Source organism: Pelophylax lessonae (genome assembly GCF_965119305.1).
Source record: "Pelophylax lessonae genome assembly, chromosome: 7".
NCBI lineage: Eukaryota > Metazoa > Chordata > Amphibia > Anura > Ranidae > Pelophylax > Pelophylax lessonae.
The window spans coordinates 174,946,610-174,972,627 of NC_138774.1; the positions used below are offsets into that span (position 1 = coordinate 174,946,610).

The following is a 26,018-nucleotide window of genomic DNA, read 5'->3' on the forward strand; positions in this document are numbered from 1 at the left end:
ATGCAAAATCCCATCATTCTTTTTTCTGCATTTTTTATTATAAGCTTACTGAGGGACACTGTCATGGCAGTCATGGAGTAAATGGTATACCATTCACAACTACAACTTGATTATGCAGTTGATCATAAAGACTGGATTCCAGTCCTTGCTGTACATCAGAGCACATTGCATTAAGGTAACCTATTCATTTGAGTGAGCTGCCTAATGCACCAAACAAAAGGTGCATGTAAAATGCATAGGTATAAATTGGCCCTTAAAGTAAGATTACACCCTCAGAGTTTTTTAACCACCCTGAAACCGGTAACCTGTGTCAGCGGTGATTTCACCAGCTTAAAATAGAACATAAGCAAGGGAAAAAAAATAAAGCAGCTGCATATAGTAAGTGAATAAGACCCCTTTCACACTTGCGTGATTTTGCCGCAATTTTACTGCAAATTTGACTTGACTTGAAGCAATGCCTATGTCTATGGACTTCAAAATGCATCAAAGTTGGACCAAAGTAGTGTAGGGACTACTTTAAAGTCGTTGCATCTTGAAGTCGCACAGATATGTTCGGTACTCATTGGAAATCATGGAGTACGACTTATCATGCGACTTTGCAGCCCCAAATCGCAGGACAAGTCGCACAAGTGTGAAAGTGGCCTAAACTGGCTGCTAAAATTGTTAAAAAGACATGTTGAGGCAAAAATCCAGGACAAGGTGAGGCAGTACACTAAAATGTGGCAGCCCTATATTGACAAATTCTTGCCTCCTGATTTTGACCCCCTCCCTCTAGGAGCCCTAAGTCATTTTGCATCTTTCCCACAAGTTTGTCACTACTGGTCTGCCATCACTGTAACCCCCCTTTCTCCTTTTTAACCCCCCCCCCACCCTTTTTTTGCCTTCCTCTCCCTTTCTATTTTCTGACCTATAGTGCATACTCACCCAGCACTGTTTGGTTCCTCAAGCTATGGCTGAGGTGGACCAAACAAGAGTTGGCATCTCTTTTCTTCTTTCTTTTTCACCACATTTTAAAATGTTGTTGATGCCATCAACTTGCTGATTCTTATCGACCGTAATCTGCCTACAATTTTTACAGGGGGATTTTTATGATGTTACGCATTGTACATTATATACTCTCCTGAGACTTTACCTGTGTGGCAATTTTTGGTTTTCTGTGCTAATATGCATATACGGTATCTGAATGTGATGACATATTTTCTACCCAATAACATACTGAAACAAAAACAAAAAAAACTGGGGTTTTATAACACAATTGAACATAAAGATAAAAATCTGTGCTGGAGGTGGGATCCAGAACACCAGGGTAGGTCAGTGCTGACCCATATAAAGCATGCCCAGACGGACAATTTGGCCGGGAACCCTACGCAACCGGGCACATGATCAAAAACCTTTGAGGATGTAGAGAGGGAAAGGACCCTCCCTGGAAGGTTGCAAAAGAAGGGCTCACTGGGATATTAGTGCAAAAACATAGTCTTTATTAATGAAAAAAAAAAATATATGTAGGGAAGACTAAAAGAATCCTCCGGATACGAATAGGTGAACATCTTAAGTGCATTAGGCTTAAAGAGGCTTAAAGAGGAAACCCCCATTGCCCAGCATTTCCTTGAGGAACATGGAGGTGACCCAAGAGGGCTCAGGGTAAAAGGGTTCTGGACTCTAAATATCTCAGCACGTAGGGGCGACTTTGATAGGATACTCCTACGCGAAGAAAAAGCCTGGATATTTAGGCTAGGTACCCTAGCACCGCTAGGACTCAATAACGAACTCAGTCTTAAGGTATTCCTAGATCCCTGAATATACATCTATCTAAATAGCCCCCTCTCTTGACTATCCATTCTTCATCTTACCCCCCAAGCCACTTTGAATATACAGACGGCCTGATTAATAGGGCCTATCTGTGAGGGGTTGTAACAAATGAAAAACATCAATTACAGAGTGCGCTAAAAAATTATGGAACACAAATATTCACAAAAATGGTGATTGCTGATGTCCAGCTAAACACAAAGTCTATATTCTAAATGATGAGACTGTGCAAAAGTCTTGAAAATCCAAAGAATATAGTGAGGTTGGGGAGTGATGAAGGATAAGGGTAACCTCTTCCCAAACGGTGATCCAGACAGTGCTCAAATGTACACGTGATGCACCCAGTGTTAAGAAGGGACTCTTACCAGATGATGGAGAGATGCAAACATATAGTGTATAACCCTGGAGTCCGTTAGGTCAGCTTGTAGGAGAGAATTCACAATAGGAATAAAAGCGACCATCTGCTTCCAAAGTGTAGGGATCTAGAGGCTTCCACTCAAGGGGATATCGCCACCAAGAACATGCCCAAGGAAGAGAAGGGGACTATAGTGCATTACCTCACTTTATTGAACCAATAAGAAAGAGTAACACTTACATTGTCAGGAGAAAAAACAGCATATGTAAATTTTGGATCGAGGACCTCTGCAGTAGTCCGGGATCATAGGCAACACGGCTAGCTCCCCCCTACGCGTTTCCACTAACAAGTCGGCTTCTGGGACTGGAGCTATGATCAGCTATCATAGCTCCAGTCCCAGAAGCCGACTTGTTAGTGGAAACGCGTAGGGGGGAGCTAGCCGTGTTGCCTATGATCCCGGACTACTGCAGAGGTCCTCGATCCAAAATTTACATATGCTGTTTTTTCTCCTGACAATGTAAGTGTTACTCTTTCTTATTGGTTCAATAAAGTGAGGTAATGCACTATAGTCCCCTTCTCTTCCTTGGGCATGTTCTTGGTGGCGATATCCCCTTGAGTGGAAGCCTCTAGATCCCTACACTTTGGAAGCAGATGGTCGCTTTTATTCCTATTGTGAATTCTCTCCTACAAGCTGACCTAACGGACTCCAGGGTTATACACTATATGTTTGCATCTCTCCATCATCTGGTAAGAGTCCCTTCTTAACACTGGGTGCATCACGTGTACATTTGAGCACTGTCTGGATCACCGTTTGGGAAGAGGTTACCCTTATCCTTCATCACTCCCCAACCTCACTATATTCTTTGGATTTTCAAGACTTTTGCACAGTCTCATCATTTAGAATATAGACTTTGTGTTTAGCTGGACATCAGCAATCACCATTTTTGTGAATATTTGTGTTCCATAATTTTTTAGCGCACTCTGTAATTGATGTTTTTCATTTGTTACAACCCCTCACATATTTATAATTTTTCAGTGCTGTTTTTTTTCACTCCTTTTTCTCAATAAAGGTTCGCGCACCTATTTCTCTTTTCACAACAGGGCCTATCTGTCCCCCTCTATTTCCTTGATACCGCCTCCCCCTATTCACCACTAGAAGGAGGATTTCTGAATTAGACCAATATAATATATCAAAATAACGCCAGCGACAGGCTACACCTGACCATCCTAAATATACCAAACACATATAAGAAAACCTCCTATCTCTCCATATACAGCACCTTAAGTGGTAATACGTCTCCTGGTTGTTTCCTCTGCTCTATGAACGCTCTCCAGGGGTAGCACCGGAAATTTCTCTACCCAAGAATACTTCCTCCATCCACAGATCCTCCGCAATAACTCCTAGCGTCCTTTCCCCCTTGGGGCCCTGCTCATCATCTGTATACTGATAACATTATATCTAGCATCTACATAGCTATTCTTGTACCTTTTAAATTTGACAAGCTACAATGTCAGGATTTTTGCACAGAGAGATGTGTATATGTTTTTAACATATTTTTTTAAATCCTTCCTTTGCCATTGAGCAAATAACAAATGTGATACCCTTAGTTGACCACAAGATGGCGTTAGTCCAATCAATGGAACAGCTGGAATTAATTATCATTAAACTAAATGAACTGCTATATATACTGGACCACGAGACTACGCCACTATGTTCTGAAGAAGCGTGCGCGGGCATGCGAAACGCGTCAACGGTCGACGCCAGCACCTGACGGGCACTACTGGAAGCTAATCTGCCTCCCAGAGGACTAGCACGGCACAGTCACGTGGGGCGCCAGAGCAAGTGGCGCCGCGGAAGCTGCGGCTCCACGCACTCAGAGACAGCGCGCCGCCGAAGAGAATACACAGCCTGGACATCGAGAGGTTTTGAGCACCGGCCAAAGAAGCGGACTTCACCCCCTGGGAAGAGAAGGTACAGACCGCCTACCGTGAGTATTACTGCATCAAAGGTACGGGACTTCACCTTCCCACACCGGGACAGTCAGAGAGGTAAGGCTAGCGGTACGATCCCATGTGCCATACCCTTTGCTGGACTCACCCAGGATTTCCTCCCTTTCCCCGGATGGTTCACCGCCAGGTAGCCTTTTGCCTCTGACCAGGTGGGTTAGGATCCTGATCAGTACTAATCTCGCTAAGTAGGACAGGCGCACCCTGGATCCCTGTATGGTGAGGAACTATCTCTCCAGGCACCTGACCGGTCTGCTCCCTCCGTGTGTTGCCCCCTGGAATCCCCTCCACGTCTCTTCATCCCCCACACACTGTGGATTTTCAGTGGCACTATCACTGTGCCCCATATTTTCTACATGGTACCTTAAACCACCGCCTAACATTGCGGGACTGTCTTCTTTACATCACTGAAGTGATGATTGACTTTTGAACCACTACAGGGTACCAGCTGCTATTTTCTTGTCGGGTGGCCACCCCTTATACTGTATGCATATATGTGTTATTATGACAATACTTTGAGCAATTCTCGCTGCATTCAGCATATTTAACATCACCCAGACATTGCTAGTCCTCACACACTTAGAGCTGGTCATGTCCTCTGTCTGAGTATTTAGACTGAGAGTCACACAGACTCGTCCTACACATATTTCTATTCATTTCAGACCAGAAGACATACCAACACACAGGGTTGACATATCGTGACCCAAGTGATCTCATTCACATATCACTTTCTCTCCATCAAGCTCTGTGAGACAGAACCCCAGTAGTTGCCCCAGTGCTAGGCCTGGTTTGTGCATTCACATTCAGTGCACAACCCACACTGACCCCAGGGGTCGGCTCCTCACTACCTGGGTTAAATTTTTGTAACTAGGTAGTTTTTACCCACATTAACGTGTATACCTATGTATTTGTCCATTGTACTGCACCATTTTTTCATTAATAAAGATTATGTTTTTGCACTAATATCCCAGTGAGCCCTTCTTTTGCAACCTTCCAGGGAGGGTCCTTTCCCTCTCTACATCCTCAAAGGTTTTTTATAACACAATTGGTCTGTCCAAAAAGTCTACGAAGCAGAGCTAAACTCATTTGCGCTGACAAAGGAAGGCAACAGGAAAAGAACATTTTTGTAAGTATCTGTCAACTATTTTTTTTTTTGGCCCCAACTGATACCATCATGTCTTCTTTGAGGACCTCACACTGAACATTATGTCAGTGAATTTTTGCTGTGGAGTTGACAGGCAGTCTACCCATCTCAAACATCTGGAACAGCAGTCTGCGCCAGAAACTGCCGCAGCTAGAAAATCCCTCTCCACCAGCAGGGAGGGATGACTTTGCAGAATTGCATAGTATCAGGCTGTTATTACCTTTCAGTGCTGGTTGATCGAACAGCTTCTTCTTTAGTCTCCTCTTCCACTGCTTTTCTTGCAAATTTCTTCTGCCGCTGCGACCCTTCAGACCTTGTGTCGCCAGTAAGACCTGAATATGGGAAAGACCAGAAACAGAAAAAAGCACACATAAGCTCTACTCGCACCATGCCACATGAGGTCTGGGTTATGGGCATTCCACCCTGCTGATGTATAAGGGCCCATTTACACTGAGGAGTTTTTCAAGCTATTGAGTTAAAAAAAAAAAAGCACCTGAAAAGCTCAAGAAAAATCAATGAATGTGTTCACACTGGGGCGGTGCACTTCCGTTGTGGCAAAAACAAATCCTGCTTGCAGCATTTAAAAAAACTGCACCAAAAACACACCTTCAAATTGAAAGCAATAGAAAATGTGGCAAAACCACAGCAAAAAATGTGATGGGTTTTTAGTTTCGTTTTTGAGTCACATGTCCTTTAAAAACCAAACCGCAAACGTGGTAAAATCGCTGCAAAAACGATCAGTGTGAAAAAGCCCTAAGGAGTCGGGATGAGCTGAATTGCCATGGGTTTGGTTTGAGCAGGGTTCAGTGAACTTCAAAGAATGTTGAATGCCGAACCCAAATTATAATTAGGAGGAGGGAGAGCAGAATCTGTCAAATTAAAAAAAAAGCCCATTTTCTAGGCTAGTAGGCAAGCATTGCCAATAATATAGCATTTTTGGTGGGCACTTTCCTGGAGAACATGAACAATTGCACAAAAAAAAATGTAAAAAAAAAATCCATTTGGCTGGGAGAAGTGATTTATTTTTAAAGCACTGACATTTACAAAGGATAAAAGTTTTTAATTGCCAGCAGATGACATTTCCAACAGAGCCCAAAGGTCCCCCAAAATACATAACAGGCCCTTAGTTGAAAAAGCTAGGTATAAATTAGGATGATTGCTATTTTTGTGTAGCTTGCTTGCTGCAATTGTTCTGGGGACACATTGAATGCCTTCAGCTGCCACTGTGGTTTGCTGTACTTCTAGTCTCTTCAGCTTTAACCACTTCAATATCAGTTTTCAGCGCTGTCCCACTTTCAGTGACAATTGCGTGTTCATGCAACACTGTACCCTTATTACATTTTTATCATTTTTTCACACAAATAGAGCTATCTTTTGGAGGTATTTAACCACCTGCCGACTATATACGGCGGCGGTCAGCCCCTCACAGGCAAAGTGACGTACCGGTACATCACTAGCCTGTGAGCCAATAGGGGGCGAGCGCACGCCGCCGGAGGCGCGCTCCCACCCCCGTTCGTTCCCTACGCAGCCTGCGCGTGTGACCGGCGGACCCGATGTCTGCTGGTCACTCGCGATCGTCGGATACAGCGGGAGAAAGGCAGGTGGCTAATGTAAACAAAGCCGCCTGTCATTCTTCCCTGTGTAACAGCACAGATCATATGGTCCTGCTATGTAGGACCGTTGATCTCTGCTGTTACACACACAGCCACATCCAATCAGTTAGAAGCACGCCCCTAGGGACACACTTAACCCCTCCCTCTCCAATAAAGTTAACCCCTTCCCTGCCAGTGTCATTTTTACAGTAACAGTGCATATGTATAGCACTGATTACTGTAGTAATGTCACAGGTACCCCCAAAAGTGTCAAAAATGTCAGTCCGGGGTCCGATCTGTCCGCCGCAATGTCGCAGTCCCGCAAAAAAAAAAAAAAAAAAAAAATCGCAGATCGCTGCCATTACTCGTTAAAAAAAAAAAAAACAATAAAAATGACAAAAATCTTTCCCTTAGTTAGTAAACGCAATAACTTTTGCGCAAACCAATCAAAATACGCTTTTTGCGATTTTTTTTTTTTTTTTTTTTTTTTTTTTTTACCAAACATATGTAGCAGAAAACAAATTGGCCTAAAATGTTAAAAAATTTAGATTTTTACATTTTTTTGGGGGGGAATTTCATATAAAAAAATGTGAAAATATTATTTTTGCAAAATTGTTGCTCTTTTTTTGTTTATAGCACATGATCAAAAAATCGCACAGGTGATCAAATACCACCAAAAGAAAGCTCTGTTTGTGGGAAAAAAAGGACATCAATTTCATTTGGGTACAGCGTCGCACGACCGCACAATTGTCCGTTAAAATCACGCAGTGCCGAATCGCAAAATAGGCCCTGGTCAGGGAGGGGGTAAAATCTTCCGGGGCTTAAGTGGTTAATCACCACTGGGTTTTTTATTTTTTCCTAAATAAAAAAAAAAGACCAACATTTAAAAAAAAAAAAAATAATTTCTCTATCGTTCATCAACAGACGCAGCTCCTTATCTTCATGACTCATAGGGTTATGCTCCTCCTCCTAGGAATAGGCACTAGGCAGGAAAAAAACGTAATCACGCCTATGCAGGCTGCCCCTGCAGGCATAACCCCTCAGACTCTATCATCAAACAGTTTGTTCTGCCTAGTGTTAGGAATAGGACCTAGCTCCCTGCTGGGACTTCGGTCTTCGCTGTAACAGGGAAGGTTTGTGATTTTTTTAACTAGTTAGTTCCTGAGGACCAAGATCCATAGGAACTACAAGCAACAGTTGGCTGTACTTTCGCAATGGATAATCTAGATCCTTAAGGTCTCCCAGCCTGGCCAGCGAGCGTGAGCAGGTTATAGTCCACAACTAGGCTTCACCACGACAGTGCCCCGATGGATGGGGACGAGCCTGCGAGTGGACAGTCTCGCTGAGACGCATCGACCTGGAACACCCTGAGTCGCAGCTTCCCCTTGGCTGACAGCACCCCCATCCCGGGTGGGAGGTGATCTGTTTCAGAGTGGCGCCCACCTGGTTCCGTGGTATGGTGAGTAAAATTGTCCCCACAAACACCCTTGGCGGTCATGGAGCGGGCGTGGCCCCCTCCCTGTAATGGTCAGACCTTGGGGGCTCCCTCGGTTCCCTGGTACCCTGGAGGACTAATCTGGTGTACCCCTTGGCATTCCCCTACCCCTAGCAAGTTATACCTCCATCGGCAGGGCTTTCAGATTCTGAGACAGACATGGTCGCCACAGACGCAGACTACCTTGAGGGGTCGGTGTCTTCACATTCTGACAGTGAAGAGGACCTGTCCTCATCCGCCGCCGCACGGGAACGCGCATTGGTGGAAGCCCTGATAGTTTCTGTGCGGGAAACCCTTGGCTGATGAACCTACAGCATCAGATACACATGTGTCTTTTGGCTCCCGCAAATCGGGCAAGGTATTCGCTTGTCCAGAATTGTTTCATACTATTGTGGATGAACAATCGCAATGCATTAAGCACAAGTTAGTGGTGCCTAAGCGTTTTGCACCCAGTCATCATTTTGCGGAGGCGGTGTCCAATAGGTGGACTGTACCACCTAAAATGGATTCTCCGGTGACCAGGTTGAATAAAGCGACTCTGGTAAGAGTATCCAACCTTTCTGGATCCTGTGGATAGACGAGTGGAATCCTTGTCCCCCCCCCCCCCCCCCCATTTACATGTGTTAGGTCACATGTTAACGGCTACCTTTTGTGAATGTTTTAGTAGCGCAAACTGCTACTAAATGGGTGAAGTTACTGAAAAGTACCTTGGAATCATGTATCATGTGTGATACATCCCTGGACTCAGCTTTGTTGGTGGCCAGGCTGTCAGCAGTGGGGATTGCTATTAGGCGCATGGTATGGCTAAAATGCTGGTCGGCTGACCAGGTTTCTAAGAAGGCTGTGACTGATCTTCCTTTAACAGGGGAGAGGCTGTTTGGATCCTCCCTGGATGAGTTGATCAATGGTATCACGGGAGGTAAGAGCACTAATCTGCCCCAATCCTCTAAGGGCAAGGCACCACATACTAGGCAGGGGCCTTCTTATACTGCTCACAAACTTCTTTTTCGTGCCTCTGGGTCGCCAGGAAAAGGTAAACCGTTTAGGTGTTCTGGGGGTTCCAAGAAGCCATGGTAGGGAAAATCTAAGTCCAGCCAATCTGGACCTGCAGACAAGTCCTCGGCTGCATGAAGGGGCGCCCTCAACGGAGTCTGGGGTGGGGGGAAAGTTTTTGATTCTTTCAGGAACCCTGGATCTCCTTGATTCAGGACAAATGGGTTCACAAACTGCTCCAATTAGGATACAAAATCGAATTCCGGTCTCGTCTGTCGGACAGGTTCTTCCCATCCAATCTTCAATTATCCCCAGTCCAGTTAAGGGACTTGCAAGGGGCGGTACACGACTTGCTGTCGCAAGGAGTGATTGGGCTGGTTCCCGCTCAGGAACGTTTTCAGGGGATTTATTCAAACCTATTCACCGTGCCCAGAAAAGAAGGCAAGGTGTGTCCCATCTTTGATCTCAAGGCCCTGAACCACTTTGTGTGGGTACAGAGGTTTCGGTTGGAGTCTATCCGCACGGTAGTAGCGTCTCTGCATCAGGGAGATTTCTTAGCCTCCATAGATATCAAGGACGCATATCTACGCTGGACACCAGCGGTTTCTTCGCTTTGCGGTAGCAGAAGAGCATTATCAATTTGTGGCGTTACCCTTTGGTCTCGCCTCCACTCCTAGAGTGTTTACTAAGGTACTAGCACCAGTATTAGCACTGCTGCGCCAGCGGGGGATTGCGGTACTGGGGTACCTGGATGATCTCCTGTTCCGAGACTGGATTATCTGGGCTTGACTCTGGATTCAGCCTTGGCGAGGGTTTTTCTTCCCCCGGACAAGCTGCAAAAGTTACAGGGGGTGATTCAGTTGATGTTGGACAACAATCTGTCCTCTCTACGAGTTTGCATTCGAGCCTTGGGTCTGATGGTATTTGTAAGGGGAGATTCTTGTAAAATGGAACAAGGATCCAAAGTCCTTGGATTCTTTGATTCGGTTGAGCCACAACAAAATCTGCTCTGTTGTGGTGGATTCACTCTCCAGCACTGTGCCTTGGCAAGTCCTTCCTTCTGTGGTTTTGGGCGGTGGTAACCACAGACGCCAGCCTGTCGGGCTGGGGCGGGGTGCTGGGGAAGCTCTGTGCCCAGGGTACCTGGACTATGGAAGAGTCAAAACTTCTGATAAATGTTTTGGAGCTCAGAGCGATAAAGCTTTGTCTGAGTCATTGGAAGACTCGTCTGCAAGGCTGTCCGGTTCGGATTCAATCAGACAACGCCACGCCTGTGGCTTACATCAATCACTAGGGGGGCACCAAGAGTGTCTTGGCAGCCAAGGAGGTGGTCGAGATTCTGGCCTGGGCGGAAAGCTTTGTTCCAGCCCTCTGCTGTACACATTCCAGGTGTGGAAAACTGGCAGGCGGATTACCAGAGTCGTCAAGTGTTGGATCAAGGGGAGTGGTCCCTACACCCGGAGGTGTTCCACCTCATGTGTGTTCGGTGGGGGACTCCTGAGGTCGATCTATTTGCCTCAACAAGAAGGGAGATTCGTAGCCAGGTCTCGAGATCCTCTGGCCAACGTCAAAGACGCACTGGTGGCTCCTTGGGGTCGGTATCGGCTGATTTATGCATTTCCCCCATTGAAACTCCTGCCGAGGCTTCTGTGCAGGATAGAGGGGGAAAACATTCTGGTGGCTCCAGACTTGCCTCGCCGGTCTTGGTAAGCAGACCTAATAAGGCTGGTTGCTGATGCCCCTTGGAAACTTCCTCTCAGGGAAAATCTGCTGTCTTAAAGTCCGATCTTCCATCCTGCTTTAGAGTCGCTGGCTTTAATGCATGGCTGTTAAAAGTCAGATGTTGAGAGATAGGGGTCTTTCTGACTCTGTGATTCCTACACTCTTGAAGGCTAGGAAGTCAACTTCCAGGAAAATCTACCATCGTACGTGCAAATCGTGCATTTTATGGTGTGAATCGCTGAAGGTACACCCTCACTTGTTTTCGATCGCTAGGGTTTTGGCCTTTTTGCAGAAAGGGGTTGAACAGCGGTTGGCTTTGGGTACTAACAAAGGCCAAGTTTTGGCTTTGGCTATATATTTTCAACACCCGTTAGCCACGCATATCCTAACCCAGACTTTTATCCAGGGAGTGCGCCATATGGCTCCTCCGAGACGATCCCCATTACGTACGTGGGATCTAAATCTGGTGTTATCTGTTCTTCAAAAAGCCTCCTTTTAAAAAAAATTGGGAGATTTCTCTCCTTTTTTTTGTCTCAGAAGGTTGCCTTCTTGGTGGCAATCACTTCTGCCGGCAGGGTATCTGAATTGGAGGCATTGCCTTGCCGCTCACCATATCTGGTGGTACACAGGGATAAGGTGGTACTTCGACCTAATCAGTTGTTCCTTCCTAAGGTGGTTTCTGATTTTCATCTGAATGAAGACATTGTGTTGCCTTCACTTTACCCTAAACCTCAGCATCCTAAGAAGTATGCCTTGTATTCTTTGGATGTGGTTTGGGCGATCAGGGTTTATTTAGAGACCACTGAGTCCTATAGCAAATCAGACACTCTTTTTGTCCTTACTAATGGACCTTGTAAAGGGATTGGCTGAATCTGCTGCAACCATTTCCAGATGGATCAGGCAGACAGTGGTACAGGCCTATTCACTGAGGTGTCAGGTTCCTCCTTTCCCAGTGAAGGCTCATTCTACGAGAGCGCCGAGTGCCTCTTGGGCTTTTCGCCATTAGGTGTCGGTGCTACAAGTTTGCAAGGTGGCAACTTGGTCATCTGTGCATACGTTCACAAAATTCTACAAGGTAGATATGTTGGCATTTCTACAGGGTTCAATTTTTTCCGGGTGAGCTCCAGTTGTTCCTGGTTGAGCTCCATGTTTCCTGGTTGGCTAAGTTTAGCCATTGGGGACTTACAGTTTGTTTCTGCGTTGTTTCCCAACCTCTTATGATTATACTGCTTTGGGACATTCCTATGAGTCATAAGGAGCTGCGTCTGTCGATGAATAATAGAGAAAACTGGATTTGTATAAGAACTTACCGTAATATCCGTTTCTCTGAAGTTCATCGACAGAGGCAGCCCCCGCCCCACTACTTCTGAGGTATGGGGTTTTTTGTCTTCTAAACACTGCTTGCAACTAAACTGTTTGATGATAGCAGAGTCTGAGGGGTTATGCCTGCAGGGACAGCCCTCATAGGCGTGGTTATGTTTTTTTCCTGCCTAGTGCCTATTCCTAGAAGGAGGAGCATAACCCTATGTGTCATGAAGATAAGGAGCTGCGTCTGTCGATGAACTTCAGAGAAAAGGATTTCATGGTAAGTTCTTACAAAAATCCATTTTTTTTTCTTTGTTTCTGTTATAAAAAATTAATAAACAAATAAAAACCTTTTTTCATAAATTTAGGCCAAACTTATTCTGCTACATTTCTTTGTTGAAAAAAAGTAAGAGGCATGGCGAGTTTTGACGTAATATTTTGGCACAATTTTTTGGAAAATGAAGAAATGTAAAAGTACATCATTTTCATTTTTATTTATTTTGTTAAATTACGTTTTGTTTTTTTTTTTTTTTTTTTTTATGATTTTGTTTTTAACACACTGTGGCTAGAGCAATAAAGTATTACTTTAGTAACATTGTACTACTCTGGAGAAGTGATCAAGATTCTTTTTTTTTTTTGCACATTAGGATTTCTTATACCAGTGAATTTTACTGTTATAAGCAACCATTTTTACTGAATGAAATTGATTCATTCAGTGTTTACTGTTGTGGTTAGCTGTGATTAGCCACAGATAATCACGTGGTACAGATGGCCTGTGATTGACCTTGTTGAACCATGTGATCAGTCACAGCAAACACATGGTATCAGCAGCAGCGGGTACACTGATTGGTCAGATTGCACCACAGCTCGGCCCGTGGCACCTTCCGAGAGGACGTCATAGGACGTCCACCCGGAAAGGTGAATGTTCCATCCAACCGTCATTTGTCTAAAGACTGAGAGGGAACAGGATAATGAGTATTGAGCTGCTTCCAGGCATTTATTAATCAACTGCTATTTATGCTCCAGTTTGGAGACTCTGAAATATTAAAGTTAGGAATGTACTTTACAAAGGGGCCTTGAGGATTCAGTGCAGCTTCCACATATATTTGCAAATATTGTGCAAATTAATCATTTATTTTTAACACAAATTATTAAACTGTGTAATTTTTTTTTTTTTTTATGTTAATTATGCTGGGAAATATTGTTTGTGCTGCTCTAAGTCCTTACAAGTGAAAACTTCCTGTATAAACTTGTTATAAATTGAGGTGGTTGATATTTTTGTATATCATTTCTTTCCTTTGTAAATGTTACTTTTGCCGCAGCACGTCCTACAGCAAGAATGAAACAAAAAATAAAGAAAATTTGCACAAAGCCACACCAAAAATGACCACAAGACCCTTTTTAGGTCAAGTATGGATTTTAAGGGGGTACCTATTGCGAAAAAAAATAAATAAATTTGTGAAATCTCCCAGAAAATCCATATCCACACAATTAATCCGAGCATGCAGCCTGACCGGCCAGGAAAGGGAAAAGGAGGGTGGGGGGGGGGGGGGTAAGTATGTGCCTTCTATGCCTCCTGAACATTACCAGGCCACATGACCTCAACATGGAAAGGGAGGGGTACCTTGCCAACTCATGTTGATGAGGACAAGGGGTCTATGGGAGAGGGGCTTATCTGAATCTGGAAGTCAACTTTATTAATAAGGAGTCCCCCTGACACCATTCAGGTTTATAAGGGAAAGGACAAGAATAGTGGTGAGATAATCAACCAGATATGGCCAGCTCCTCTACAACATTGGAAGGCAGTGATGTCTGTTGCAGAAGCTATGGAGAAAGACTGAGGAATGATTATTGCATTTTTCTCATTTCCTAGAAAAAATACCTGGCCAAACAAGTCACGGGTCAGTGATAGTTGATTAGATCATCACTGTATTTTATTGGCATTTATAATCTGAAAAATCAAATTGCATGTTTATACTGATTGAAATCCTTCAAGTTCATCTGCTGTGGAGTCTGTACAGAATTTTCCAAAACATTTTGGAAACAATTTTATTGAAATAAAAGAGCTAAAAGTGTATTTTATAGATTACCCAGTAATTCCTTCCTTGTCCGGCACGCAATCTCCTTTATCTCCATGCGGGACAGTGACAAGGAGTGGGTGACAGGTATGCAAGCGATACCACTAGACGTTGGAGTCGTGATGACCTTATGGACCAATGCCATTGGGGACTTCAAAGGTCGCTCAATGCTTCTTCCGACTAAATTACTGAGTGGGATCTTGTAGATGTTTCTGTACTGGATGTCCCCTGAAACAAAGGGCAATATTTACTACTCTCGTCATGTGATGGTGAAATGCGTTCTATGCATATATCTGCACTTCAGGTTGTCTCTTTGATTTCCTACTCGTGCTACTCTACCTGTTCCACCATTCATGTCAACAGTCCCCTGGCAGGCAACAGCAAGGGGAGAAGCTTAGCAGAGTGAGTTTATGCTCACACTACCTTCTCTATATTCCCAAATAAATAAACCAGTGATTGGTTATTTTATTATTATAAATTAATATCTTAGCAACATCTGTCCTCATTTCCTTGTCTGGACATAGAATTTTCAAAATATCCCAGACACAGCAAAGATGTGGAGTGTGCAGATCAGAACCCCCAAACTATACACTTCTGTTGTGTATATATAGTACCCACTTTTAAATTGGAAGAAATTGTCTAGATACTGGACAGATTTGTACTAATAAATGGGAAATATTACAAAAGGCTATTGTTGTATAGAGAGCAGAGGACTCAAAAACAAAACAATTCCTGTGCATAAACTAATCTTTTTATCAGTGTCACTAAACTGTATCATGAATATACATTGGGTGGCCATGGGGTGATTTTTTTTTTTAATAATGTGGATGATGTTTATGATGACCCTGATGGTCTGCAGTGCAGAAAAAAGCAATTTCTTCAAATGAGAGCAGACAGGATTTTAATTCTTATGGACCCCTCCGCTGACCTGTGACATTTACTGACATAAGCAGGGAATATTTTTTGTGACTGGAGGCCGATAAGTAACATCTGATCGTTAATCGAGTCTTCTCTTAATGGTAATTGCTACCCAGACTGTAGATAATAAAATATATAATCTTAATTGTACAATACAGGACAATGGACTATAGTCAAAGACCATGGGTTATATGCAGGCTACCTTCAGGTTATTAGAAAAAGAAGGTACAACCCCCTAGTGGGACTTTAAAGGCCTATAGTATACTAACACATTATAATAGGGTATAAATAACCAAACAGGAGAAGTATATAAAAGTCTCAGGTATAAATTTTATTAACAAAATCATTAAAAATGCAGATAAAGGCTGGTGTAGAGTAAAGCCAACATAGTGCAAGTCACAACAATGGATACAGTTCTACAATTACAGAGGCTACCACGATGCAGACACCTGTGGCAGAGCATACATGGAAGATATCGGGCATTGAGATAAAAAAAAAAAAAATCTTCCATGATCAGCTCCCCCAGCAGTGGCTGCTCTAGCAAACTTTGCCAGTGTCCAGTCCCTTGAAGGTAGCCTGCATGTATAAAACCATGGCCTATGACTACAGGCCTGTGTCCTGTACTGTACTCCAACATAAACAATTGTACAGGAAAGCCCTTTTTTCACTTTTGGATAGTTTTTTTTTTAAAGGGTTTAAAGAACATTCATTGCATAAAGGATTATGTAGTCACAGTTAAAAAAAATCGGTTAACAAGATGTCATGGTGAGCATTATAGGGCAATATCCATGTACATAGCAAACACAGACATACAAGAAGTACTGCATCCAGGATGCATTTTTCAGAAGTGCTAAGGTTCTGGGTTGAGAGGTGTTAACATGAGTTGTATCATCCATGTTAAAGGAGGGCAGTTATTTTTGCTCAAAATTCTATTTTTTCTGGGGCAGATGCAAAATGTGATGGTAAGGTAACTAAAAATCTTTGTGTTCTTGACATATAAATAGTGTAGGAATACAATTGTTTACCTTCTGCAGGTAAAGAAGGGAAAACTGGCAGTTCGTAGCCGGTCGGGGTCTGTGGCGAGCTGTGCGAACTTGTGTCCTTTGAGCTGCTATTTGATGAGGTGCTCGCCGCTGCTGAGGCCTTAAAATAGATATCAGACTGGAGAGAAAAGACACAGACATAACTGTTACTTCTGATTCTAAAGGCCCGTACACACGTACCGATCGTCGGCATACAAACGTCGGTGGACGAAGGATCTGCCGATTGTACGCGTGTTAGTATGGTGCCTCCGACAGATGTCTGCGCACAATCCGCGGACAAAAGTCTTTCGTGCAAACATGAAAATATTTGTATGCCGACACCAGAACGGACGATTGTTCGCCTGTCAGTACACAATTCGGCCGACAGACCGCAGATTTGCAAGACTGGGCATGCTCAGAAAATAGAAAACACAGGGAAAGTTAACCATTACATGACATCACTTCTGCAGTCGGCGGACAAAATTCTTGTGCTGTCCTTGTGCTGTCTTTGCACTTTTCAGCAGACACCGACATCCCGGGGAGAAAAGAGGAACATTTGTAAGCCGACCATCGGTACGTGTGTACGGGGCTTAAAGAAAACATTTGGTAGAGGGACACTAGGATTCCTTAATACAATAATGCTGTGATATGCTGAGAACTATAGCAAACAAATAAAACAATGAAGAGGGCTTAGTTGCTACAAGTTACTGCCCTCCATGGTCTACAGCAGGGTTTCTCAACCAGGGTTGTGTGGAAACAAAAGACAAAGATTACTGCGCTAACCAATAATGATGAAAAAGCTGCTAGCACCAATCACTAGACAAAAAAAAGTGACCAAAAACGTAAAAAGCAGAGAAATGTGCAGCGCTAGTATCAATGAATGTGATAAAATAAATAACACATATAGATGAGTAAAATGTCCAATCATATAAACTAAATGGAAAATTAATAAAAGAAGTCCATCAGGAAAATGAAAGTCCCAAGTGAATAATGTGATGAAATGAATCCAACATAGGAAAATGTGATCACAATGTGCAGCAAATCCCAACACCGATAAAGATTGAGGTCGGTTTATCCAGCTGGGACATCAATCAAACATTCCAACAAGCTTTTATGACCCATGTGCTATATGGTATCTGGGTCCTATATATCTGGTGAGCGCAATCTACAAATCTTTATCGGTGTTGTGATCACATTTTCCTATGTTGGATTCATTTCATCACATTATTCACTTGGGACTTTCATTTTCCTGATTTACTTTTTTATTAATTTTCCATTTGGTTTATATGGTTGTGTGGAACCCTATGGTTCCTCCTGAGATTGCTAGGGGTTCCTTGAGCAATGGGCAATTTCTGCCTCTTATGCCCCGTACACACTATCAGATTATCTGAAGACTTTTGTCTTCAGATTTACCTTTTCTATGTAGTGCAAGGGCCTGCCGGATTGCATACAAATTGAAAGTGTTTAGGTTTGACCTCATATTATATGGTTTTGGTAAGTCTGCAGACAAAAGTCTTCAGATAATCTGATAGTGTGTACAGGGCATTAGATAAGTTTCCAATGACACAATTGTTCCTTTTAGCTATCTGTAAGGGGGCAATTCTTCCCAATGTTGACACTGACTGTCCCACTAAGGTGTCATGAGTTGTAGATTTTTCATTTTTAGCAGGGCTTCCCCGAGACCAGAAATTTATGTCAAGGGTTCCTCTGTGTTGAAAAGGTTGAGAAAGGCTGGTCTACAGAGTGATGACATGTCATGATTTTAGAGTACAAGTTCACTTCGGGAAAGTGGGGAGACTAGACATGGGAAGGCCTAGGAAAATAAAATAGAAAAATTGGGGAAAAAAAGTTTTTTCCAATTTTTTTTCAAAGCTAGTTTTTTGTTTGTTTTTTTGGGAAAAAATTGAAAAACGAAGTGAAGAATATGATCTTTTAACCACTTTACCACCGGAGGATTTTCCTGCTAAAAGACCAGGGGTTATTTTGCGATTTTTTACTGCGTGACTTTAACGGACAGTCGTGCGACGCTGTACCTAAACGAATTTCACGTCCTTTTTTTCCCACAAACAGAGCTTTCTTTTGGTGGTATTTGATCACCTGTGCGATTTTTTGATCACGCGCTATAAACAAAAAAAGAGCGTAATTTTTGCAAAAACAACAATATTTTTCACTTTTTTTTATATGAAATTCCCCCAAAAAAAAATGTAAAAATCAAAATTTTTTAAAATTTTCGGCCAATTTGTTTTACGCTACCTATGTTTGGTAAAAAAAATCCCAAAAAGCGTATTTTGATTGGTTTGCGCAAAAGTTATCGCGTTTACTAACAAAGGGAAAGATTTTTGTCATTTTTGGTGTTTTTTTTTTTTAACGAGTAATGGCGGCGATCTGCGATTTTTTTTGCGGTACTGCGACATTGCGGCGGACAGATCGGACCCTTGACTGACATTTTTGACACTTTTGGGGGTACCAGTGACATTACTGCAGTAATCAGTGCTATATATATGCACTGTTACTGCAAAAATGACACTGGCAGGGAAGGGGTTAACAGTATTGGACAGGGAGGGGTTAAGTGTGTCCTAGGGGCGTGATTCTAACTGTGTAGGGACAGGTCTACTAGTGTAAAAACAAAGATCAACAGTTCTACATAGTAGAACTGTTTGATCTTCACTTTTACACAGGGAGAACTGACAGGTGGCTTGTTTACACAAGCCGCTCTGTCTTTCTCCCGCTGTAGCGGCGATCGTAGTGTGACCGGCGGACATCGGGTCCGCCAGTCACACTCCCGCACTCCTCCGTGAACGAGCCGAGGCGGGCGCGCGCCTCGGCGGGCGCGCGCCCGCCCGCTATTGGCTCTGGAAGGAGTGACAGGCGAGCGACGTAGACCTACGTCACTCTGCCTGGCCGGGGCCGACTGCCGCAGTAAATATACTGTGCGCAGTCGGCAAGCGGTTAAGTAGCAAAAATGTGAAGTGCTAAAACATGTACAATATGTTATTTTACAATGATAAGTAATATAGCTATGAAATGGTATTCCAATTACATAACATGCAAGTAATATAGCTATGAAATTGTATTCCAATTACATAACATGCAAAGTCCTAAATTGTTGCGGGTTCTCTCAGCTGAAGACAAGCAAATCCTATAATACAGTTCAAGTAACACTGTACTTCTCATTACAGTTCTCAAACAAGACAAATATGCATTTCTGCCAGCTGCTGCTCTTCTTCTGATAATGCTAGCTGCCTAGCTGTCTCTGTTCTCAATACTTTCTGCAATCAGTCAACTTCCAAATCCTTCTCTTTATACTTGTCATAGCTCAGCTACTCAAAAGTATAGAAGCCTTTTATTTAGTATGATAGCCAGGCAACTAGCATTTAAAAAAAAAAAAGTTAACAGTGGAAAGTTCCCTGTTTTTCTTGGTACAGATTTTCATCAGCACTACAGTAAGCAAAGCAGAATTACCTGTGGATTCACTTATTTGAATAGTGCAGGCAATGAGGAAAGAAGCCAGTTTTTTTTTCACATTGGGGTATGAATAGTAACATTCAGAGGCAGCACATTTTCTACTTGTGTAAAGCATCAACCAAGACTTCCTGAACTCTTCAGACAACTTTTACACTAATGCCCTGTACACACATGCAGATTATCTGCAGACTTTTGTCTGCAGACTTACCTTTTCTATGTAGTGCAAGGGCCTGCCGGATTGCATACAAATTGAAAGTGTTTAGGTTTGACCTCATATTATATGGTTTTGGTAAGTCTGCACGTGTGTATGGGGCATAATCTTTTCCCTGAAAAGCCTTGCAATCTAATGTGGACCCTAACCAACATTAGATTCACAAAACCCATTGCAGAAAGTGTCCCTGGAGTATATTGAACATAGGGCCCCATTGGCTTTTTCATGAAACACATGTTTTTTTATGTGACCTCATAGTCATGGGATGCTTGCTTCAATTACATTTTCTTTCCTCAGTTACTTCTTTAATCTTATTATTTATGCATTAATAAATATTATTTATGCATTAATAAATATTATTGTTTATTAATGTAATAAATAAATTGCTGCAAAACATCTACACTTTTCTGTTACCAGTGTTACCCATACAGGGATTCCTTTTATCTATCTTCTAGAAGTACCAGTTATGCACACACCCACCAGCTTCTGGCCCCCATTTAACCAAAGCATCCCCCAAACATCAGTCCTTGTTTTTATAAATGCTCTACTTGCCACTGAACTATATTTTACCTTTGCATTCACCCGCCAGTGGTTCCTATTTTACTTACACACCCACCATCAGTCCTTGTTTTGCCCATGCACCCATCTGTCAGTAGTCTGTAATGTAACAACGCACCCATCCACCATCATCCATTTCCCCCAGTGCAGCTCACCCGGGACGCCACCAGCTGCAGCTCTGGAACCACGGCCGTGTGCACCAAGTTGCCATTCACAACGAGCCGGATCTCTATGGAGTCAGTAGTGAAGGCCAGAATGTAGGGGAAAGCGCATACTATTGGACAGACAGTAAAAAACAGATTATGTCTAAAGGTGCCTAGGTTACTCAGATCTTCACAGTTAACACAGAGATAATAACGAGACATTCATAAAAATAAAATATTATTCTGTCTACTATTTGTACTCCCCAACCTGTTCCACCACCTTTTCTCTCCTGACGTTATTCCTTACTCCACCCGTTTCCTCCTGAACCTTCCCCTAGCATCTATTCATACTCTTCTGATGCTTTCCCCATCACTTACCTTTACTCTCTTGACCCATAGCATTATAAGCCTACCTATACTGGTTTTATGCTTCCCTCTAAACTTAGCTATACTCTCCTGATTACTCTACTACCATAAAGCCATACTCTCCTGACCCCTTCCCCAACTGACTCCAATATCTTCTGCCAAATATTTCACCTGTGTGCTTTCAGAATCTGAGATTCACAGTGCCAAAACAAGTGCCAAGCAACAACACCACCTCTGGCTTTATATGAGGTCTCAGAAGCAGAGACAGGCCTCCAAACAATGGCTCTAAGTGACTGAAATGACCACCAAATCCACAGTTTTCTCTGTATTTTGCAGTAAATGTGAGAGTATAGCCTCACCAACAGCATTGGGGACCTGATTCCAGCTGAAATGGAAATCAGAAGCAGAGGGCTGGATAAGCGGAGTTCCTCCATTGAACGGAGTGACTTTCTTGTAGCAACAGATGTCTGAAATGAGAGAAGGTGACATTAGCATGTGAGACATTTCTCTATTGTATAAATATACATAATAGAATGTATACATGTGTATGTGAGGAATCATCTTTTCCTCTGCATACGTTCTGTTCAGTTACATCGCCAGAGAAGCAGCAGATGCTTTATTATTATTCTGTGGTGTCATCCCATCACTGCCTGAGTAGGATTATTGTGACATCTTGTGTTTTGGGTACTCACTGTTAATTACACACTGAGAATCTGCTTTAATATAAATACACATTTCTCATCCCACACAGAGATGACAAATTGTACTAGATGCCAGCTGAAGATGCAGGATTACTGCAATATGACCAATCTCTGTAATATCTCCAGAAGGGAGAAATAATGAATTTAAAATTGTTCTGACTATATAAACATCTGAAGGGTGTTTTTGAAAAGACATGGCGCTACAAACTCTATTGTAATGGGGAACTAAATAGTTAAAAAAGATAATGACAGTAGGACAAATTTTAATCATATCCTGTGGAGCTCTATTGTATATACCAAAGACTGGTGAGAAGCAGATAGTGGTGTACTATGTAAGCTGCATCAAACACGTGGGGTAAAAGAGGTACACTTATTGCACTGCAGTGAATTAGGGTGGGGTGTGGTTTTATAATGACAGCTCTGTAGGGGATTATAGTAATATGGTCCTCTCAGTACTAACATTTTTTTTGGCAAATGGTATGGACTACACTGGCAACAAACAAGCAATAGTTACAATATGCAGGCAACAATCTGCCTCCCCACCACCTATTGAGGATATGGCCAGAGGGAGATGCTGATGGACAGAGGACCCTTCTTCTCTTAGCTCTCCCTCTTCTTTAACCCTGACTTGCCACTCCAGCCCCTGTCTGACTGGAGACTCACTATTCCAATCATAAATTCAGTACTTCGGTTGCCCGAAGACCCAGTAATCTATTGGATTTGCCGGAGTATATGGCCAAAATCCAAAGAGTTCCTACTGATGCAAATAAAGGAATCATTTTTTGAGGCATTCCCACATATGACAATAGTAGGATGATAAGTTCATATGTAACATATTCTAATTTCAGCTCCACTCCAGCTCTAAAGATGTCTAAAAAATGTGATTTGCTCAGCTCCAGGCAGTGGATCCACCTTCAAGCACCGGATAAAATACTTAACAACCCTAACATAAACTTTTTCCAGTCACAGAACACCTCTATTAATGTCAAACACTTACAGCTGAGCTCTATATATTGCCCCTAATCACAGAGCACCTCTATCCCCCCCCCCCCCCCAATCACTCACAGTTGTAGCAGAGCAGTAATCCAGCTTCTCCATCTTCATAAACATCAATTGCTGCAACAAAATGAACCTGGAATGAAAATGTGGAAGAGTAGCTGGACATTTTGGATGGATTTTCCATATATCTTGCTTTGATGTATAGTACAAGAAGAAAAACTGACAAAGAACTTTAACAGATAGTGATCTAGCAATGAAATCTGTTTGGTTGCATTACCACACATCCATCCATGCCAGAGAAAATGTATCCATGTATTCAGTCATGTCATGACCTTCCTATCCACATAAGACAAAGGGTGGCTTCTCAGTGAGTGTCAAAAATTGATGGCAGACACTGTTATAGTAAATTTGGCTCTGTGTACCTGGTAGGGAATTAATTTCCATGTTACTATGCATCTGAGAAGCACTTCTTTTCCCCCACCCTTCATGTGTCCAAGAACCATATTCCCCCTCCATATATCCAAACTGCATATTGTATACCTCTCTGCACGTATCTAAGGACCACACCTCTCTTTCAACCCTCCGTGTATCTAAGCAGCTCTTTCCCCCACCCCCCCTCCACGTATGTAAGAGCATATGCCCCTCACCACTCTATGTATCTGAGGGGCACATCCTCCCCTCCCCTGTGTATAACTACGTGGTTAGTTAGAAATAACTCAGTAGGAGAACTTGATGTTTCAAAGCATAAACTAATAATGTTCTGTGACTTCTGGCTGAATAAAATCACCATGCATGTTGCCAGCTGTTTTGCCACTCTACATGACTGGTGGCATTTTTTTTTATTACAGCCTGTGCGCTTTCTTCAAGCCACATTCATTCTGCTTTTACCTACACAGTAACACAAGCTTGGTAGCTTACCCTACTCGCATCAACATGATGCAGTCGGCACGATTCCCCAGTACTTTCATTTACCAGATCAAACTGGTGTCGGTAGGCCACACAGATCATGTTGTCATTGTCACCAGTTGGACCATCAACCAAAGTCATCACTACAGGAGGGTCAGAGAGGCATATCTCCTGCAAGACAGACACCCAAACTGAACAGAGTAGACATGTAATGATGCTAGCACTGCGTAAAAAAATCAGAATCTTCACTTACCTGTAAATTCCATATCTTGCTGTATAGTACAGGACAAGGGGTAGAATTTTCAAATACCATAGGTTAAAGGAGTGTACCTTCAGGTGATTGGACACTGGCAAAGCTTTAGAGGACATTTTCCTTGGGTGCTTCCCCTATAACACGACTTCACTCTATGAGTCCTCAGTTTTTTAGCAAGCAATGAAGAGTAAAGCAAGGGATTTAAAGAAGGATGTTCTGTGTTATGTACTGTACTCCAAGATAAGGACTTTACAGGTAAGTAAAAATTCCTCTTATCCTAATCATAATTCCTCTAATCCTAATCGTGCAGTATGCAGGTGAGATACCCATACATCATTGGAAGTCTCAAGCAGTGAATAGGAAAGGTGGGCCACAATGAGGTAAACAGAAATGTGGCAACAACAAGGGTCAGAGAACTCAACCTCAGATAGCCTTTTTAACCACTTAAGCCCCGGAAGATTTTACCCCCATTCCGACCAGGGGGTATTTTGCGATTCGGCACTGCGTGAATTTAACGCACAATTGCGCGGTCGTGCGACGCTGTACCTAAACGAATTTGACGTCCTTTTTTTCCCACAAACAGAGCTTTCTTTTGGTGGTATTTGATCACCTGTGCGATTTTTTGATCACGCGCTATAAACAAAAAAAGAGCGTCAATTTTGCAAAAATAGCAATATTTTTCACATTTTTTTATATGAAATTCCCCCCAAAAAAAATGTAAAAATCAAAATTTTTAAAAATTTTCGGCCAATTTATTTTATGCTACCTATGTTTGGTAAAAAAAATCGCAAAAAGCGTATTTTGATTGGTTTGCGCAAAAGTTATCGCGTTTACTAACAAAGGGAAAGATTTTTGTCATTTTTGTTGTTTTTTTTTTTAACGCGTAATGGCGGCGATCTGCGATTTTTTTTGCGGTACTGCGACATTGCGGCGGACAGATCGGACCCTTGACTGACATTTTTGACACTTTTGGGGTTACCAGTGACATTTCTACAGTAATCAGTGCTATACATATGCACTGTTACTGTAAAAATACACTGGTAGTGAAGGGGTTAACTTTATTTGGAAGGGAGGGGCTGTGTGTGTCCCTAGGGGCGTGGTTTCTACTGTGATTGGCTGTGGCTCTAGCTGTAAGGACACTGATCAACGGATCTACATACCAGATCCGTTTTATCAGTGTCTTTGCAGCGAGGAGAATGACAGGCAGTTTGTTTACACAAGCTGCCTGACATTCTCCCTCTCCCCCGCCGATCGCCGAGTGACCGGCGGACATCGGGTCCGCTGGTCACACGCGCGGGGGGGTCCGTGACCACGCGGGAGCGCGCCCCGGGGGGCGCGCGCTCGCTCCCTAGACCCTCACAAGCAAGCAACGTAGCCCTACGTTAGTTTGCCTGTGAGGGGCTGACCGCCGACGTAGATAGTCGTGCGGCGGTCGGCAAGTGGTTAAGAACCTTGTGGCTGGAAGCTGCATCAGCAGAAGATTGGACGTCAACCTGGTAAAATTTTGTAAAGGGTATGATTTGAAGACCAGATGACAGCATTACAGAACTGGGCTACAAAGGCAGGTGACAAAGGAAACTCCCATTGATTTGGTAGAATGGTCATGTAAAAGCACAGTAGGAGAATGGAAGCTCATGCAATCAGATTTAGTATCCATTGTGTAATAGTGGAATTTGAAGCAGGGTGCCCCTTGCAAAGTCCATGGTCCAGACAACAGGACAAATAGAGAATTAAACTTTCTGATTAGAACAAAAGCTTTGATGTATACTGTAATGTTTGGGACTACATCCAGGCAATGTAGAGAGATTTCCTTTGGATGCTTAGAAGCAGGGCATAAGGATGGGAGGACAATATTTCCTCATTGATGTAGAATGCTGAGACAACCTTCAGGAGAAAGGAGGGTCTTGGACATAAGACAACCTTGTTATTGTGAAGTGTGAGGAAAGGCTCTTTACAGAAAAGGGCTACCAGTTTAGAAA

General features: G+C 43.0%; 2 protein-coding genes across 2 annotated transcripts in view; one reads left to right on the forward strand and one right to left on the reverse strand.

The window, feature by feature from the left end:
* Positions 1-26,018, forward strand: part of LOC309559886 (sulfotransferase 1C1-like) — a 231,890-nt gene that overhangs the window by 196,470 nt on the left and 9,402 nt on the right. The gene's annotated exons all lie outside the window — the stretch shown is intronic.
* The window catches only part of GARNL3 (GTPase activating Rap/RanGAP domain like 3), a 264,692-nt gene that overhangs the window by 1,499 nt on the left and 237,175 nt on the right, over positions 1-26,018 (reverse strand). Inside the window, exons 23-29 of the mRNA XM_082263321.1 lie at positions 23,799-23,957; positions 22,947-23,013; positions 21,540-21,647; positions 20,827-20,945; positions 16,441-16,576; positions 14,510-14,725; positions 5,533-5,644 (exon numbers count right to left, since the gene is read on the reverse strand). Coding sequence (XP_082119447.1) covers positions 5,533-5,644; positions 14,510-14,725; positions 16,441-16,576; positions 20,827-20,945; positions 21,540-21,647; positions 22,947-23,013; positions 23,799-23,957 — 917 coding nt within the window. The remainder of the gene's footprint in view (positions 1-5,532; positions 5,645-14,509; positions 14,726-16,440; positions 16,577-20,826; positions 20,946-21,539; positions 21,648-22,946; positions 23,014-23,798; positions 23,958-26,018) is intronic.